This window comes from Guyanagaster necrorhizus (assembly GCF_019112545.1).
Source record: "Guyanagaster necrorhizus MCA 3950 unplaced genomic scaffold BT62scaffold_46, whole genome shotgun sequence".
In the NCBI taxonomy this organism is placed as follows: domain Eukaryota; kingdom Fungi; phylum Basidiomycota; class Agaricomycetes; order Agaricales; family Physalacriaceae; genus Guyanagaster; species Guyanagaster necrorhizus.
This window is the reverse complement of record NW_025064925.1, coordinates 1-19250: the sequence shown is the minus strand read 5'-3', so window position 1 is coordinate 19250 and position 19250 is coordinate 1. Positions and strand designations below refer to the sequence as shown.

The 19250-nt window shown below is 47.4% G+C and overlaps 5 protein-coding genes across 5 annotated transcripts; 3 read left to right on the top strand and 2 right to left on the bottom strand.

Annotated features, from left to right (window-relative positions):
• Positions 1-179: 179 nt before the first annotated feature.
• On the top strand, positions 180-542 carry BT62DRAFT_923840 (uncharacterized protein; the record flags this gene model as incomplete). Its single annotated transcript, XM_043184550.1, has 2 exons — positions 180-387; positions 439-542. 2 exons carry the CDS (start codon positions 180-182, stop codon positions 540-542), a joined length of 312 nt encoding a protein of 103 aa, XP_043034140.1.
• Positions 543-1262: 720 nt separating this feature from the next.
• Positions 1263-2167, bottom strand: BT62DRAFT_937789 (uncharacterized protein). Its single transcript, XM_043187399.1, has one exon. The coding sequence runs from the start codon at positions 1791-1793 to the stop codon at positions 1374-1376; it is 420 nt and encodes a 139-aa protein (XP_043034139.1). The 5' UTR covers positions 1794-2167; the 3' UTR covers positions 1263-1373.
• A 568-nt stretch (positions 2168-2735) lies between these two features.
• BT62DRAFT_1080659 (uncharacterized protein) lies at positions 2736-5011 on the top strand (the record flags this gene model as incomplete). The annotated part of the gene is made up of 12 exons (XM_043179598.1): positions 2736-2793; positions 2846-2964; positions 3013-3162; positions 3219-3297; positions 3351-3467; positions 3523-3627; positions 3690-3796; positions 3851-4065; positions 4393-4480; positions 4530-4679; positions 4737-4815; positions 4869-5011. The coding sequence occupies 12 exons, from the start codon at positions 2736-2738 to the stop codon at positions 5009-5011; spliced, it is 1410 nt and encodes a 469-aa protein (XP_043034138.1).
• Positions 5012-5217: 206 nt separating this feature from the next.
• On the top strand, positions 5218-5598 carry BT62DRAFT_1012413 (uncharacterized protein; the record flags this gene model as incomplete). The annotated part of the gene is made up of 2 exons (XM_043177924.1): positions 5218-5283; positions 5338-5598. 2 exons carry the CDS (start codon positions 5218-5220, stop codon positions 5596-5598), a joined length of 327 nt encoding a protein of 108 aa, XP_043034137.1.
• A 196-nt stretch (positions 5599-5794) lies between these two features.
• Positions 5795-9862, bottom strand: BT62DRAFT_1012412 (uncharacterized protein; the record flags this gene model as incomplete). The annotated part of the gene is made up of 18 exons (XM_043177923.1): positions 5795-5938; positions 5989-6144; positions 6454-7170; positions 7209-7356; positions 7387-7628; positions 7689-7917; positions 7992-8080; positions 8131-8229; positions 8287-8357; positions 8565-8735; positions 8790-8912; positions 8968-9066; positions 9118-9126; positions 9158-9228; positions 9282-9437; positions 9490-9590; positions 9654-9711; positions 9771-9862. The coding sequence occupies 18 exons, from the start codon at positions 9860-9862 to the stop codon at positions 5795-5797; spliced, it is 2775 nt and encodes a 924-aa protein (XP_043034136.1).
• Between the last annotated feature and the right edge of the window lie 9388 nt (positions 9863-19250).

The following is a 19250-nucleotide window of genomic DNA, read 5'->3' as shown; positions in this document are numbered from 1 at the left end:
ATCAGGGACGTTCTTTCCCGAACTACCGTCAACCAGCTTCACGTGTTGTCAATAAATACCGAGTGCAGAGTCTTCAGTGGCACCGAGAAGTTGAACGCGCTGTTACACATCAAACCGTGGGGATGACAGAAAACTTCCCCAGGTTTGCGCTTCTTGCATAATGTAACGTAGGTTTTTTCATGAATCTTGAATACAGCGTCGTCTTTAAGACCTTTGATTTGAGATTTTATCTCGCCATTGGTCCGCCAGTGGCGAGGAAGATGGAGAATACTGGTGAAATAGTGGTCGGCGGACATGAAAACGCGGTTTCTGAGGTCTTCTACCGATGTACCGCTCGAAATCTCCCACAAGATAATCCGCATTGGCTGCGGGATTCACACTTTGGGAGTGATTACTGAGCGGAGTGCTCTGCACAGAAGAGCGCAGTTGTTTGACCAGACCCATTTGGAGGCGGAGTTTTTCTCTGTGAAGTGGGGAGAGAAGAAGAGGAGGAGGACGATGACGACGAGAACGACGAGGAGGAGGATGAGGATGAAGATTAGGAGGATGAAGTATCCTCCGTAGAGCCGGAACCAACTCGCGTTAGATGGCATACAAGCTCGAGGAGAGTAGAGCGACAGCAGGGAGTCAAGGAAGAATCACGCGAAAGCCATTTTGAACTGCTTTTAGGCTTGGTCACGTAGAACAATGGTAGTAGTGCGGACCCTCTGATCCTTCGCTCGTCTCAAATACGAAGTCAAAGTCTTGTCATTGAGAAATTGGAAAGCGATGGCAAGATGTTCTCGGAAGGTAAAAACCTCTTCGTTGAGAACCTCATGCCAATCATCCAACATCGAGTGGACGAACACTCTGAAATAGGGACCCTAAAGCTTGACGAGTACACGTTCTCGCAGCTCTGGATGTTTGAAAGCAGCAGCGCCTAGCTTGTCTAATTCTTACATCAAGTGCTCAAGATAAGATTGCCATGGCATCCTGCAGCACCATCATGCGGAGTGCCATTCAGTCCATCATTAAAGAAACATATGGAATCTACAGAATTGCAGCGACACCGTGAGCAGCACCTAAATATCGCTTTCCATGTCAGGCTGGCAGTACGACGTCATTAGTAAGAATCCGAAGCATCAGCGACAAGCTGTGTGCTTGTGCTCGCTAGGACCTGCATCTTCAAACATGGTGGCTGTATACGATTTTGTAGGCCACGCATGGCAAAATGTCGTTGTCATACTGTAGTTGGCACAGATATTTGGGGTGGAACATAGAGTGGCATGCGAATTCGAAGAACAAGCAAAGCCTTGTAGTCTTCGTGAAAGGCAGTGAGCGCCTGGGTCTTTCTTCGCCGCTAGACTGGGCCTCCTGTTGTTATCTTTAGTTGTTTATACACCATCGGACCAGGTCCTGTTCGCCAAAGATAGAAGAGATCCAAAGGTTTGTTGCAATACTCCAGGAAATCCGCCCGAGAAAAATTGTCCTCCGGAGGGGCTTTGGATACATCGAGATTCGCGAACACTAAATCTCTTGCTCGCGCCGTTCACGGCGTACGTGTGATTGTATGCAGGTCCGATGTGAAAGGTGGCGTCATTAGAATTGTAAGCCCCGACATTCCTTTCGGTCTTATCGTCTAAGAACATCGTTCCAAGCGCAATACCCATAGAAGTGGTAGATACAGGAAGCCAAACTAAGGGAGCCAAGGGAACCATAGTCCTAGGCCCGTATGAAGACTTCGCTTTGGCTTCGACAGCTTTCTGCACAGTTTGAACGACGAATTCGGACTCATCTTCTTCATCCTGAGACATTCCGGAGATCCTCTCTTTTGCTCCACATCCTTTCTTCTTCGAGCCCTTCTGGTGTTTCTCTCCATTACCTCTTTGCTCATCTTCGCTCGCATTTTGTCCATCTCATCGTTTCAAGGCTTCTCGTCAGTCATATACCAGGGTCCAAGGTTTCAGTCGCAGCACCATCGGAGCGGGGCGTCAGTGAAAGAGAAGAGATGAAGCAAATAAGCATTGAGAGTAACTGAATACAAGTCGCAGACTTCGCCGTAGCGAATTTTGGCACTGGAGCGAGAGAGTTTGAGACATCTCGCTCGCTTGCTTACTCAGCACCTTATGTGTGCTGCCCTCGCAAGCTTGGACTGCTCACAACGTTCAGTTCCTGTTCCTCGGTCCGGTGAACTGAATAGAGAGGGGAAGATAAAGCACGTGCAGAGGACCAGACCTGGACCTACATGATGATTGATTGATCGGAGAAGTTTTCGGGTTTCTCCTTCCCTTTGCATTCCGTATTTTCCAATTGACTGCTTCAATCCCCTTTCCTTGCAAGGAAGTCAATTTCCACACTTGCCTTTCTGAAGAAGTTCTGCTATCACCGTCTACATTCTCCGATTTTACCGGGCTGTGCTCGACGTCTGTAACCCTTTAAGGATTATGAGATCAGGATTTGAGTACCGAACCGCTATCGGATGTCAGACGTGGACGGCCTTCCGAGAAAATGATACAGTATACTCACTCTTCGATTCCATGCCTTTCAGACGGATTGGACTCACGACAAAGGCTCTGCGCTTTCCGACTCTCCGAACATTGTCCTCTTGGGAACGGTATACATTTTGGTGAAATGAGATACTAGTCCCCATATTCAGTCGATCGAAGATCATCACACATGACTATCCTCCGTGGAAATTTTTGCGACAGTGAGACATGCACGGCCATCAGCAACTCTTCCAGCGCTCCCTATGAACGATGGTCGCTCCTCGCGATGCGGCCTACATTGGAGCCTACCTTTCGACATTCCTGTTTGGTACCCTTCTTTATCCTTGCTCTCAGTTATTTATATTGAATATATCCTCTAGGCGCGTATAATGTGGTCGCCTATCATTGTAGCGTCGTCATGTATCACCGCTACAAAATAAAGCGGTTGCACATGTACCTCCTGGGCACCCATATTGCTCTGTTTCTTCTGATAAATTGGGTTCGTTCCACTTCTCATCTCGTCTGCGAGTTGTTGAGGTTGCTTCAGCGCTGTATAGCAAACATGGCTCGTAGTCTCCACGGCATATTCCACATATCCCCGGATGGCACTATAAATTTACACCCGACTTGGTCTGCCTGGAGTCTCGTTGAAAACACGCCGTGGATCATGAGCGTAATCGTTGCAGATGCCTTCATTGTAAGAGTCCCAACATCCTCGTCGTTTTTGTGGGTGGCTAACTCCTGCCGAAACAGGTTTATCGCACGTACATCGTCTGGTCGCAGAATTATCTCATAGTAGCCATTCCTCTATTACTTTTTGTCGTGGATTTTGGTGAGGAATAGTGTTCAATTATCAAGCTTTGTCTAATCTTTGGCCTTACGCAGGAGCGGCAATTTTCCTCTTAGTCGGCATGGCGAGTTCCAAGACGACTCTTGCACACTTGATCCATCTGACGGCTGCCTTTGCCGCGGCGACTTTGGCGGCTAACCTGATTTGCACCGGTGCGCATTGCCTGGTGCCATACTAATGCTCATCTCATACGTTTTCCCTGGGCAGTTCTTATTTCGCTTCGCATCTGGAGGGTACGCAGCAACATGTCCGGCTTGACAAGAGAAGGTCTCGACCCCTTGAGTGGTGTCGTAAAGCTCATCGTAGAATCTGGTAGGTTTCCAAATGTAAACCTCACATCTTCTGACCGTGATGCTCATTAAGCACCATATTAGCCGCTATTTACACTGTTGTACTTATAGCGGAAATTATCGCTCTGGGTGTCGGCAGCGCCGTTTACGACGTGCTCTTCGACATCCAGTCCCCTATTATCGGCATTGTCGTATGTACCCCCGGCTATTTTTCTCTACATTTTGAAGTTTACTCAATCTCTTAGTTCTCGATGATCATTATTCGCGTCAGTCGAGGACAAGCGCAGGGAGATACCAGCGAAAGTACCGATGGTACTATTGCATGGCGCCATTCCAGCACGGAAGAAAGTGTACAGATCAGGCTCCAGACAATCAACGTCACGCGTAGCGATGTCGAAGCTCAGCACGAGGGCCCCAAAGTCTCGACGAAGACGAATTTTGAGTCATCAGGATACAAACCGTAATTCTTTCAAGTTATATAGACTTAGATACTCATATATATTCTAAGCAATAATAATTGTTAAGTTGCCCAATGAATTAGGAATAAATTTGCCCGATCTGGCGCCAAACATGATCTTGTACTACATTTCTATCACTGGGATCGGCCGAGGACTGATTCGTACTCGTGAAGTTTTGAGTCGATCGAAGATCATCACACATGGCTAAGTATTCTCCGTGGACATTGATACTGACATGAATGGCCACCAGCACTTCTTCCACTTCTCTCCATGAACGATGACCACTGCGCATAATCCGGCCTATAGACTGTGATCGCCTATTATTGTAGCGTGGTTCTGTATCACCGCTACAAAACAAAGCGGTCGCACATGTACCTCCTAGGTACCCATGTTGCTTTGTTCTTTCTTATAACTTGGGTTCGTTCTGTATCTCATCTCGTCTGCGAGTTTCTGAGGTTGTTTCCAGCGCTGTATGGCAACTATTATTGGCACTATGATCGGTATATTTCACGTAGGCACGTATGGCGTTCTCAATTTACATCCGCCCTGGTCCGCCTGGAGCCTCGTCGAAAATACGCCATGGGTCCTGACCACAATCGTCGCCGATGCCTTCCTTGTAGGACTCCTGCAATTTTATTCGTTTCCAGCAAGGAGCTAATTCACACTGAAATAGGTCTACCGCACATATATCGTCTGGATGCAGAAAAATCTGATAATAGTTATCCCTCTGCTACTCTTTGCCGCGGACATTGGTAAGGAATACTATTGAGTCCTCAGGATTTGTCTAATCTTTCGCCTTCCTCAGCAATGGGAATTTACTTCTTGGTCGTCATGGCGAATTCTTCTTCGACTTTTCGATATTTGCTTCATGTAACGACTGCATTCGCTGCTGCGACACTGGCGGCTAACCTCATTTGCATCTATAAGCACTGCCAATCGTCATACTAATGCTCTTCCTCCTTTCGCATCTGGGTGGCACGCCGTAATGTATCCTACGAGACGAGAGAAGGTCTTGACCCCTTGAGTGGTGTCATAGCTCTCGGCGTAGAATCTGGTTAGCTTCCATGTGAATATCTCATATCCCGTCTTTGATACTTAATAAATCCTCCCTAGCCGCTGTTTATACCACTGTCCTCATAACCCAAATAATCATTATGGGTTTCGAAAGCTACATTTCCTACTTGCTCTTTGACATCCAGTGCCCTACTATTGGCATCGTCGTAGGTATCTTATCTTCGGCAGCCGCGCAGCGTGAAGTTGACAAGATCCCTTAGTTCTCTATGATCATCATAGGCGTCAGTCGAGGACAGTCTCGTCGAGATACCACCGGAGCACGCACCAAGAGTATTAGATGGCAGCGTTCCACCGCTGAAGAAACTGTTACAAATATGGAGATAGGACTACCTAGGATCGCCGACACGCGCACCGACAATGTCGAAGCCCACCAAGAGGAATTCCGAAGTCTTCGCCGAGACGAAGCAAGAGTCAATCACATACAAACCATAATTTCAGGAGATAGACCCAAGGACTCCTAATAATACAAATTCTTAATTTACAACCTTCCGTTAATATAGTCAATGAAGCGTTTTTCTGTCCTAGCGGTGGTCAGTAACTGGAAGAAAGTTTGACTTCGATACTGCGGTGGGGGTCCGAAGACTTCGGAGGTGATAGGTTTCGTGCGATAGAATCAAGTAAGATTCCTCTGTAATCACAAAGCTATAACCGCATTTTTCACTTCTCTGCGCCCATGGATATCATCATCATAACCATGGGCGGCAGATTCATAGGGATGAGCACATCCCCTCCAGTGATTATCCCAGAATTCCTGGAACGATACGTTTGTAACCCGTCGATATAAGTATTCGGCGTTATTACCTTGCGAAAATAGACCAAAGCCAAGGAAGAAATGCTTTGCAGTCACATACCGAAGAGAATCCGTGGCAGAAATGTCCATATGAGACGTAGCACAAGGACGCCAGTGAGTTAGGGCTCTGCGTTGATTGGAGTTCGCAGCGTAAGCCACAGTTTCCCCCAGCATCGGAGTCTTTGTACAGAAGAATGAGATCATCGAGTTTCAGAGACTAACTACTGCCGGTAAATTATGGAGACAACAGAAAATTCACGTTTGCATTTATATGCTAACACGAAATAAAGAGACAGCCGGGACCGAGTACATGCCGCGCCAGCGATTCATGTACAGTCAGATCTTTGATGTCGATGGTTATTATCATTGTCTTTGCCAAAATATCAGAAGATGCTATATCAGAAGGCGCAACAAGGAAAACATCGGATCTCACCCTTTGAAAGAATGGCGTTTTTAAGCAGAGAAGTTACGTACTCTCCAGAGAGTCCAGAAACACGAAAACAGACATCCATCACCACAGACCCACTTCAATCTTCTCCTTCACGACCCCCGATCTCTCCAGTGCCTCCCGTTCCTCATTATCAAGCACCCGGACCACTGACACCTTCTCAAACATCCCTTTCCTATATCGCCCCACCACCCAAAACATCATACTAGGAGTTTCACCGCCCATCAGCGTGTACGATCCCCAGGGTATCGGGTACGCATGGTCGGCAACGATCTTGGACGGCCGCGAGACCCCTTCGACGACCAGCTCTCCTTCTCCTCCCAATCCCCGTACCTCACCCTCCTCAATACACGGGCCCGTGTATGTGTTATCCCACGGAGCCCGATCGCGGAGCTCGTCCTCATTAGGCAGGAGCGCCTCATCCATGGCCTGGTTCCAAGACAGCCTCCACCGTGCATTTCCATCCCCAGGCTTAGGATAAAGGAAGAACATATCCGCCCGGAGCTGCGCATGTAGTTCATCTACCAACCCCGTCCACGCGTCCTCCTCAGTCCGTTTCTCGTAGTACGCCAGTATCTTATTCGTAGATACGAGATACGTCATCCCCGCGATCCTATCCACGGGATTCGTCGAGGCAAGTTTCTGCATATACGACAGGACGTCGAGCACACTTTTGTTGCCTGTACCGGTGATGGTCCTGAGCACCGACAGCTGCTGGAGCATTATCTGCTTATATTCCTCCGCACTTCTTTCACCGCTTGTTTTCCCACCAATAATATAGTCCTCCTTCATGTCCTACAGCGTCCACGCGCTCCTAAACCAGCTCCGATCACCTCTAGGTCAATGTTTAAACTCAACGGCCTCCCCAGTCCGCTAAAGTAGCACACCACCTGTCTGGACATCAGGTACACACTCCCAATGGTAGGAAAGTCCAGCTCCCACTCTTTCGCACGCAGATCCTCGCTCGGCCCGCCGGCCTGCCTCGAACAGAGCACGTCCAGCCATACCTACTCTGCTCCAAGATTGAGCAGCTCGATGCGAATGAGGTTGAAATCTGCGTCTTTAGGGATGGGCACGGGCCATGCCCGTCCATTGGTGGGGGACCATACACTGACGCGGTCCTTCTCATCCATCCAAGCATGTGATACGCCCCAGTGCCATTCGTACGCAATCCACCACGGAACGACCCGATTGATATACAGGTCCCAAAGGTATCGAGGAGGTACGGAGGAGCTAGTGATGCGCTTATTGATCTGCACGACCTTTCATATCGCCTTGTCTCGGGATTCGTGGGAACGCCATGTATCTTTGACGTGGGTTGTGTCGCCGTACCATCTACATCGGAGACGGGCGTATGCGATGCCAAAGTCGTAGTTGCTAGTAGTGCAGGATCTCAGAATCAAGTACAAAGATGATGTGTGAGGGATTCGAAGGGCAGAGCAGAACTTTTTGGAGAAACGGGAGGACAGAGATGGGGAGTCCAGGGTATAGGAGGTGCCGAGTGCGGTATTGAGCCTCTCTAGGAGCCCATCAACCCCGAGGCTGGCACAGGGAGTGTCAGCGAGAGATTATGGGATGACCGGCTTTCCACCAGTGTAAACATGCTGCTCTAACACTTGGAGGGCAACTCTGTTGTGTCGATCTCGTCAATAACGGAAATGGTAACCTCGGTAAGACTCTGATATCGGCAATGCGCATCCTTGACCTGTAATTCTGTTACTGTCGGGCTTCCTTGTATGATTTCTGCCAACTCACTATCTTTGCCTGGTCTGATTTTGAAATTTCATCGCTGAGGCTAAACCAATGAAGCGGCTCCTTTTGGACTTTCGCTGGTGAGGCCATTTGGAAATTCTCCTGCAGCCAGAGGAGATCAGCAAGAATGATAGCTTAAAGGCTAATAGCTGTACCCACTTTCGCAAAGACTATGGCAAGACGTAGTGGCAAGCCAAGGGATGGCGGATCATAGTCAAGGCCAGTTCTTCCTCGTCATCCATTAGCGCCCTCTCCAAATGGTGATGTGCCATTGCCAGGGCGATCGCTGACTACATCAATTCATCCTGAAACGCTGACAGAGCGATTGTTTCACAAGAGCGCCATTAGTCCCCCGCAAAGGTTGATAACGGTTCAGTTTCGGTATCATTAAGCAACCAATTAGTCACTTTGATAGATGGAAAACAGGATCGACACACCAACACGTTCAGGCTCCGCGGGGGTACTTTCCCGATCAATCGCCGTCGCCTTTGCTTCCGCTATGAAGACTCTGCTCATCCTTACGCGTGCTATCTGCAGCACCATATTAACAAGCCTTGGCTCGTGCCAATGCGTCAAAAATGTCTGGAGGCATTCCCAGGAGTCCGGCCCTTGTCGCATCACGCCCTTTCAAGCATCTCACTCGTTCATAATAGCACGCTAACATAAAACCTCCCAAGAGGTAAGACAAGTGTCGGTACCATCGCGAATAAGGTTTAAGATTTTGTGCCCGCGGTAGAAATCACCATGGCCTGTGAAGGGGACAGAGAAATTGGGGAAGTGTTGAGCTGGGCGATAATGGATAATAGTCAGGGTCTTCATCTGCTCGTAGTATTGTAGAACTGTACTGGGCTTTAAATCTTGACGGGTTTTTGGCAGTGGAAGCGAGACATGCTGTTGGTCCGACTACTGTAGGCAAAATTTCGTCTTCAGCGACAAGGGCTGTAGGTAAGCATTAGCATGACCCCACGACAGGAAAGAAATAACGCTCACTCACTACTCCTGGTATCATAAATTAGTCACCGAGAATCACGGAGGTCATAGAAGCTTCGAAGAGGCGCGACGGCGCTCATACCAAAGAACCGAGGTGGTCTGCACATCGGACTGGTGAGAGAGATCATAAGCCGTGAGTATACGCGTCAGGATGATGAGCGTACACCGTTCTGGGTGAGGATGCAACAGTGACGAACGTGGCGAAGATACCAAGGCTCTCTGCTACTTCTTCTCCGACCGTGATCTCTCTTTGTCCTTCAAGAATCGAGCGTAACTTCAGAGATGATAACAGCGTTGACTTCGATAATGCCAATGGGATACTGTTCAGTTCTTTCCAGCAGAAGAATCGGTCTAGACCGAGTTTGAACATACTGCTCAATGAGCATGACGCTCATGGCGCATAAATTGCTCGCCAGTCTCGACCTCTGAACGGCGTTTCTGAGAAGCAAAGGGTCAGCTAGCATCAAGCAAAACTGCGAGCATGGCACACCAGCATTCTTCAGAAGTCATCCTAGGTTGCCCAAGAAGACGCATACAACCGTATCCACGAAAATTAAACTCGAAGGTGAATTCGTCGTTGGGCCAATTGGTCGTCTGCGCCGCGACGACAGTCGAGCCAGCCGTATTAAAATATTCCTGCTATGATTATGCACCTATGATAGCTTGGATGTGGTCGAATAGGTGGTAACAACGCGTAAAGGTGCGGGTAGGTGGTGGTAAGAGGGCGAGCCCAGAGCCTTGCCATTTCGGGACACCATCAAATCTTGTTGCACGCCGTTCCTTGGCTTCCCTTGAGCATCACTACCTTTCTAAGTTTCTGTTGAACTAGACACGTTCTGAGCCGACGTTTTACTTATTTATATTACCGACCCAGGTACATTCTTTTCATTCATACTCCTGAGTTTTCCCTATTTCGCGTCCCGTAGTGGGTTTCGTTCTGCCTGCCGTCATAAGTATCGGAGTCCATAGGTCAAAAACCAGGCTAGAGGAATGGGAAAAACATAGTGCTATACATTTATGGAGATGCAGGTTCATCAGTACCCGTGTCCGCTCACAGAACAAAGACAACGCCGGACCTTGTTCCTGACGAGTTCTGTCTGGCTCTCATCTTGATTATCGTGCAATGAGCCGTTGCGGCATCTTTCCGCGAGAGAACGTGGCTGAAAATCTCGATCCAGAACTGGTTCACAGGTTACAAAGTTTAAAGTCTTTCTTCAACTTGCATCGTTGCAAGAAGACCCTCTGTTGTTTTCCCCCACCTATGTTCGCTTCTGGATCCCTTCTATGACGGTCAGACAATTTATTTTCACTGTTACGCCTATTTATTTACGTACATTTATTTTATTCCAGCGCCTTCAAGCCAAGAACCCACAGATCGATCCCTGCACGTACTCTGGATGCAAGGTGAAAATGACAAGGCGGCACGACATCCAGCAGCAAAAAAAGACTCGTCTCACAGGCGAGGCTTTAGAAATACAGTCAGTAATCTTTTAGTTCTTTCCTCCTTCTCTGACGAGGTTTCCAACAAAAAATATCCTTGTCTAATCACTGAGTCAGGTTGCCACTCCAACAGCCTGCTCTTGGTCATCACAATAGCAATCTACTTCCACAACTAACTTTCATTCCCTGATCAGGGTAAGCACTACACTCCGGAAGGTAGCTCCAGCTTGTCCAATCACACAATAAAGCAGGAGGAGTACAAGTGGGTAGCTCAGTAACCTAAAAGCTGACATTCAGGCCAAGCAGTGAGTCATCCAATGCTCCCTTTTCCATAATAGCTGTACTTACCACTGATATCTCAGCCCCAAAGTCAAGCACCTTATGTGCTTTGACTATAGACTGAGATATCAATGTTTCATTGATACCACCAAACTTGCTGAGCACAGATGAATCAAACACCCATATAAAAAAATACAGAGCAGTAGCCACTGGAAAACTGACCTACCCAAGTCAGGTTGTGAAATCACCAAGGGACCTGAGGATGTTTTGCATTCTTTGCTGGCACCACTTACTCTGCCCAATGACATATTCTCTCTCCCACTGTCAACTGGCAGGTTTCCACTCCTCTCCAGGCTCCTCCACTATGAACATTGACACTGCTCATATCATTCATCACTTCAGCTTCAACACGCTCTAAAGGTGAACTGGAATGCCCACATGATCCTTCTTGTCCCTGCCCACAGTGGTATTGTGCTCCACAACAACCCCAAGCTTATTCTTCACTCCACATAACAGCATACAGCACCTGCAGAATCAAACACATTTAACAATTCCCATCACCAGTGCTGAGCCCATCTACCATTGGTGGCAGCTCTTCCACCAACAGCCAGTTTTCTCTGCCACTGCCCCCACCTTATCAACTCATTACTCTCTCATATCAGCTCTCTTCTCTTTCTTCCAGTGCTGCTTCATCATCTATCTATCAATAAGTAGCATCTATACTCATACACCTTGAACCTGGGAGCTAGAACATTGCATACATCCATTTTGGCTTCATTGGGACAATATTGCAGTGTGAGATTCTCTCTAATGGTACAGCCAACTCTGGTTTGTCTCTAAGAGGAGGGAGCAGGGTTGAGGTGGTGAAGTGGGCACTTGAGTGGCACCTGGAAGTTGGTCTTTACTGTGAACTTATGGCTTGAACTTTTTGATGCTAAGCTGTATTTTCTTTCTATTCATCTCACTACCTCAATGTTACCATTAGATGGACTATTTAGCTTATGCCATTTGCTTGCTATCAATATTTTTATTCCAGGGCTTGCTATAGTTATCTTCATTTGCTGTCTTTATGCTTCTACTATCCTAAAATATACTCTTTATTGTGCTTTCTGACATTAATATGTATTTTAATTCTCCTTCCTAGTTGAATGCCAGTTCTTGTTGCTATTTATGCAGATAAATACACTTGTAGATCCTGATCATGATGGCTATGCTGGCATGGAATGGCAAATCCATTACCCACAAGCATAGTAAATGTGAACAAGTCTGATTTTGCTGAAAGAGAAAGATTAACAACTGCAGTAGAATATTAGAAAATTTATGAATAATAAATGATGAACAGTTTCTTTCTCTTGCTGAATCATACACAATGTCAGTCCAATATGAGTAAGTCAAAGCATGTTCACATGCTGAACAAGATACCAAGAGATTGCCAACCATAAAGGCACTACAAATCTGAATGAGATGATTTTCAATCAACAGCTGGTTGATCTGTATTGAAAGTACAACATATATGCACCTAGATAGCATACTCAATGATAGAAGATAAACAAACTGCACCACAACAGGTTATGCTAGACAAATTGGAGACAAGATGCTAAAATATAGATGGCCTGTACTCCAGAGCCATGTATTCTGTATAACACATTTGCCTTTATGCTCAGTGACATATCTTGCCTCCTCTTGTTTGAAAAAGACTGATATGCTCTGGTTATACACCAGTTATATCAATATCTGGTATTTGCATGTATTTGCTCTTACTAGCCTTTGGACTTAGAGAAATAGAGATACTATATAAGTGCTATTGCTTGTCATGTACTGAGATATTGAGAGTTTAGTTTTATTGGTTTCTTCTACTTTCATCACATTAGAATACCCTCATGAACTTGAGGGTTTGTGTATATTGTCTTAGATGTAGGTATGATCAGTGTCTTTGACACTGATGCATTTCTAGTTTTGCATATGCAGACTTGTCTTCAGTGCATTGCATGAAGTTTTTCAAGGACTCTGTATGATCTAATATTTAAAGGATGAATCCAAACCATCAGTCAATATGTATTAAAGTCCATGTCCTACTATGTGACAGGATGTTATATCACTCTCATCAGCTAGTCACATGACTCTTCAATTAGTGAATACTTTGCTCATCACCATGCTCATCCCACATTTCTCACAATAGGATCTGCCCCAAACCTTCCCCTGACTCTTTCTAAAACTTTTCATGTCTATAAATATTGATAGTCTAGATCTACCATCAAAATTGATTGTTTAATGTCTTCATTTGATGTTGACTGTTAGGCCCAAGCGTCACATGGACAGATACACGTGATAAGCAGGCGTTCCTTTGCACTTCGAGAAATCACCTGAGTTCACTAGAGTATACCCGTGCGGTGTGATACAAGGTCTGATATAGACTTGAGGTAGGATGGTATGTTATAAACTTTAGCTCGAAGCTGGGGTATACCAGCGAGAGCTGTCGGTCTTAAATACTGTACAGGTAATGCTAATATTACGACTACTTATTGTGTTGACTTGTGTCCATGGTGCCTGTTGTCCTTGAGCATCGTTGTTGTACATAACAAGGTAATTGTGCATCGTCGAGCATCATTGTATCTAGGCAGCTCAGCTGTGCTTACTAAGCCTTTCCCATGGTCTCGTGCTATGACTAAGTGTGAATAGGAGTAGAAAAAGAAAAAGAAATGGGAAAATCGTAACATTACCCCCTCGTTAAGACCATCGTCCCGATGGTTTAATTAAGGGATAATTCATAGTCGTGTATGGCTGTATCCACATTCATATATTTCTCGTTGACCCACTGATTAGATTCTGGACCATACCCCTTCCAGCTGACCAGGTAGTCCACCGTGGTTGTCATGCCGCCTCCTTTTGCCTTGACCCATCAGAGTTTATGGTCTAGGACTTGATCAATTTCAAAGTGTTCCTCATCGTCAATCAAGTCCGGTGGTGGGGGAGGCGGTCGTTGTTGGTTTGGGAATGCTGGCGCGATGTATGGGGTTAATAGTGTTTCGTTGAAGACATCGTGAATCTTCCACATTTGTGGCAGGCGCAATTTGTATGTGCTTGGTCTGACGATTTTTATGATCGTGAAAGGGCCTGTGCGCTTGTCATCGAGTTTCTTTTTGGGACGTGGCAAGTGCAGGTTTGTGGTATCCAACCATACTTTGTCGTTTGGTTGGTATACATGGCTCTGGCGCTGATGTTTATCGTAATTCTTTTTCATTGTTGCTGCCGCTTTTTCGAGAGCTGTTTTTGTCTCATTATGAATTCGGTCCATATCTGCTGCAAAATTAGATGATGCTGGTGTAGTCGTCCGGAGATGATTTGTTTGAGTCACGTGCAGGTGATGACCATGGTTTATGAAAAATGGGGTTTTTCCCGTAGCAGAGTGTATACGGTTGTTATGTTGGAAGGCTGCAAGCGCAAGCCATTCGGTCCAATCATCCTGCCGGTAATTGATGAAGAGTCGTAAATACTTTTCGACTTCTTGGTTCATGTGCTCCGTTTGCCCATCGGTTTGAGGGTGATAGGCTGTGGACGCGTTTTGTTTGATGTTGAGAATGCGGTATAAGTCTGTAATGAATTTTGAAACAAATTGGGGACCCCTGTCTGAAATGATGACTTGGGGCATTCCGTGCTTGGCATATACTTCATCTCATAGGATCTTGGCCCATCCCTCAGAGTTTAATTCCGTGGAACATGGAATTGGGATGATTGCCTTGGAGAATCGGTCTACAATAATCAGGATTGCATCGTACCCGTTACACTCGGATAGGCTGGTGATCATGTCGACGGAGATATGTGTCCATGGGGAGGAGGGTATTTCATTAGGGTGTAGCGGTGCTGCTCGGGCTTGTGTGGAGGACTTCCCTCGCTGGCAGGCCTCACAAGCTTTTACGTATGTCGCTACATCATTTCCCATTTTCGGCCACCAATATTCCCATAGGACAAGTTCTTTGGTTTTGGCAATGCCTGGGTGTCCCGCCGTTATGTGGTCGTGGCAGGTGGCGATGATTTCGCCATGCAGTTGTTGGTCTTGGGGGATGTAGATACGTCCATCGTAGCGGATTAGACCTCCTTCTTTTGTCATTCCTCGTTCGTGGTTGAGCGAAGGGGCCACCCGTTGATCCCACTTGTGGCTATCTCTTGTCGCGCTTTTGATCCGTTCGTGTATCTCCTCCTCTGTTGGCATTATCATGGCTCGGAAGTGTTCCGGCCTCAACAGTGTTACTCCTTCGTTATCAGTTTGCCCCTGATCGTGATCTGATCGCCGGCTCAGCAAGTCGGCTTTCTTGTTTGCCGTCCCTGCTTTATGGTGTAGGGTGTACTGGTATTGGCTGAGCTCTGTTACCCAATGAGCTTGTCGTTGATTGAGTTTCTGTGGCTGTCGGAAATATCGTAGATTTTGGTGGTCTGTCCAGACCTCAAATATTTCTTCAGCCCCGATAAGATAATGCCGCCATTCTTCCAGGGCAAGCATGATGGCGAGTAATTCTTTGTCGTAAATCTCATAGTTTCGTTCCGTGACGGTTAAGGCTTTGGAGAGGAAAGCTATGGGTCGCCATTTCCCATCCTGCTCCTGGGAGAGGATGGCTCCTATTGCCCCCTCGCTCGAATCGGCCTCTACTCTGAACTTTCCTTCATGGGTTGGGATGGCCAATACAACGTCTTCCACCAGTCGTCTTTTGAGGTCATTAAAGGCGTTTTGTTGAGAGGGCCCCCAATTCCAGGATGCGTTGCCCGTTAGCTGTGTCATTGGGTGGACGATTTTGCTGTAGTCATGAATGAATCACCGGTAAAAGTTTGTGAACCCAAGGAATGACTGTAATTCTTTTTTCTTGTTGGGTTCCGGCCACTCGGTGACCCCTGCTACTTTTACCAGGTCCATCTGGATGCTCCCTTCGCTGATGATTACTCCGAGGTATTCTGTCTCTAGTACCTCGAACTCGCACTTCTCTGCCTTGAGGAATAGTTTGTGCTTCCTCATCAGGGATAGTACCTTCCGTACTAGGTCACGATGTTCCCCTTTCGTCTTGGACATGATCAGAATGTCATCGAGGTAGATTGTTACCTTCCCGGTGGAGATGAGATCTTTAAAGATATTGTTCATCATCCATTGGAAGGTAGCTGGGGAATTTGTAAGCCTGAAGAACATCACTGTTGGTTCGAATAGTCCCCGGTTGGTATGAAATGCAGCCTTCCACTCGTCTCCTTCCTTGATTCAGACGTTATTATATCCCCATTGTACGTCAAGCTTGGTGTAGTACTTGGCGCCACATAGCTTGTCCATTAATTCCGAGATCAGGGGTAACGGATACCAGTTTTTGATGGTCATCTTGTTAAGTTTCCGATAGTCTTGGACCAGTCGGAGTTTTCCATCCTTCTTTTTGATGAAGAAGAAGGGAGATGCCATGGGGGATTTCGAGGGGCGAATCCTGCTGCTCGATAGATTTTCGTCCAGGAACTTGTCAAGCTCCTGCTGTTCGTGATGGCTGAGTGGGTAGGTTTTGCAATCTAAGTTGGCGCTGGCGTTAGGGATTAGTTCGATTGCATGATCCCAGGGCTTTGGAGCTGGCAGCTCGTCAAAGCTCTCTTTTTCAAAGAGATCTTTGTAGTCCCTTGCCCATTCGGGTACCATCTCTTCGAATGTCTTTTCGTCCTTCCCTTGGTTCGCTTTAGTGGCCAAGTCATTCGCATGATGAATGGCTCATATGTGGATCTCCTTCTGGAGATCTACTGCGAGTATGGTCTCCCCATCTTCCATCTCCTCATCCCACCGGTCCTCAGGGTCTTCATCCGGTAGTTCGAATGGGATCTTCCTGCATCTGCACCTGGCAAAGGTGATTCGACCGGTCTTTCAATTGATCAGCGGGTTATGGCAGATCAACCAATCATGACTGAGGAAGAGCTCTTTCATTCCGAGATCTGTCACTGCCAAGTCGATTCGTTCAGAGTGATCCCCGATGGTTAACCTGAGTTCGACGAACTCCGTGATGGAACCAGCCTGATTTTTTGTCCCGTCGGCATTGTATACTGGTATCGGGGCCGCTGTTACCCTGGTCAGGAGCTGATGCTTGTCAACGAAAGCTCGATTAATTGAGCTCCCTGTACAGCCACTGTCGATTAGGGCAGTCACTTGGTATGTGGCCCGGGAGGTTAGCACTTCGATTTGTCCTTTGGTGGTTAGATCTCGTCCAGGAGTCTTGGTTCGTCGGATGTATTTCTTTGGTCCATGGAGTTCGTCTAGCCACTCGAGGGCGCAACAGCACTCAGCCTTCCTGATCCCTTCAATTAGTTCGTCTACCACTTCTTCGGCCCTTGTCCGGTGAATCCAATTTTGAAGCACAGCTTTTGCCGCTGCTTCATCTTTGGCATCCTTGATGGCCCTCCATGTCCACTCGGTGTCGAATGGTTTGAGCCATGTGGTGGGACTCTCTGTCCCTGTTCAGCCCGTGGGCGTTTGAGTTTTTCCTTGCGATTCAATGGTGTGTTTTACGAATGTTCTGGGTATATTCGAATGCGTAGTAGACATAGATGTGGCTACAGAGGTACTATCAGTCCGACTAGCAGCTGTTGCTAACACACCATCAAGTTTCTTGGCCAGTCTAGTGGAATCGCTCACTGACTGGCCTCGCCTTTTACTTCCTCGATCTTGGTTTCCTTTCCTCGATCTTCTTCTTCCTTTTGGAGTTCAGCAATCTGTGCTCATATGTCTTCTCAGGTTCTCTTCTTCTTCGGGCAGTCTTTCGCCATGTGTCCCTTCTGCCTGCAGTTAAAGCATTTCCCTTCCTTCTTCATGCGGTCGATGTCCATCGGTTTTCTGGTTTCGGTGTATGTTGTGCCAGTTCCGGTTTTTTGCGCACTGTAAGATGGGATGGTGGTCGAGGAGCCTGGGGTTTTTCCGGCAGTTTGCCCCGACTTGTTCAGGGTTGGCAGAGTTGACTTTTTGGAGTATTCCTGTAGCGTTGTCGCCTCCGCTTTCTGCCTTTGTCGCTCCTTGTACATCTCGACGATTCGTTCTTTCCACTCGTCGTATCCCACAGGCATCAACATTTTGACGCCCATGGCCGAAATCATCGTGAGGTACGAGGAGGAGACTCCTCGCTTCAGCGCTTCCACCATTCTTCCGTCATTTGCTGTGTCTTCTCTGATCCCTGCGAGTTTGGCGAGCCATTCCAGCTCGTCGAAGTAATCTGTCGCCGCTTTATCTCCCATCTTATACTCCTTGATCTTCTGTTTGTGCACGTCCTGGACTGCGGGGTCAATGAATTTGTCATTCAGCATCCGCTTGAATACCGGCCATGAGGGATATCGGTAGTGTTCCCTAGTGGCGGATCAGAAGTTTGGGGAGATAAGGATCCACCACGTCTTAGCCTTATCCTCCAGGTATGAGGTGGCAAACGCGACTTTGTTCATGTTGGTACCGATGTATCCTATATAGACTTCGAAGTATTGCTCGCAGTCTACTAGAAATCGGTCGATGTCGTCAGAGGCCCCTTTAAAGGGGCGCGGCTTTCGGAGCAAATCGGGGTGACATTGGAGGACGTTAGCATTGAGCGGGAGTGCGCCCATCAGATTGGGCCAGTCCCCGAACGGTGGTTGTTTCCATTCAGCAGGTGGTCCCGGAAAGGAGTGTAGCGAGTTGTCGTCAGCAACTGGACTCCCCCTAGGGTCAACGATTCGGACGATGACTCCATCCTGTACTGTGAATCCGAGGCGGACTGCCTTGGGGTCATCTTTAATAGGGTCCTTCCCGCTTGACTCTGCTTGATCCGGAGGCGGTTGTCCTCCAAGCAATCGGCTTCCCCTGCTGGTCCAGGGGTTTTGAATCTTGTCGGGCCGCCATGCTGGCCGATTTCTGGTTCAGGTGAGTCGTGAAGCCGTGCTTCGGATTGACGGACTGTCATCGGCCCGGCTTCAGAGTGAGGGGGCAGTGTATACTGCCCGCCTTGGTGGTATGGGGGGAGTGTGCGGCATTGGTGCCGGCATTGTTAGCTTGTCGGGGGGTTGGTACGATGGTATCGGCGCGAGCAGATCCTCTGGATGCCGTCGGCCATACTCCTTCCATGCGTATTCCATTGCGGTGACATGCCCTCTCCTCGTTCAGGCATGTAAAATTGTGAAAATTGCGAATACATGGGCCGCATTCCAGGCCAGTAACCATGTAACAGAAAATAGGACTAGAGCACACAGAAACCTCGCTATCATAATGATAAACTGGAGTAACAATAAGCAGAGTGCATGGCCTAGTAACAGACTAATACCAGAGGGGTTAGGCTGCATGTGAGGTCCCAGCACTTGGCCCTAAATGCACTAATACTATTACAAGAGGACATGCTAAAAATAAAAAGACTATGATCGAAATATGATCGGCAATTCTGATCACATTGATCAAA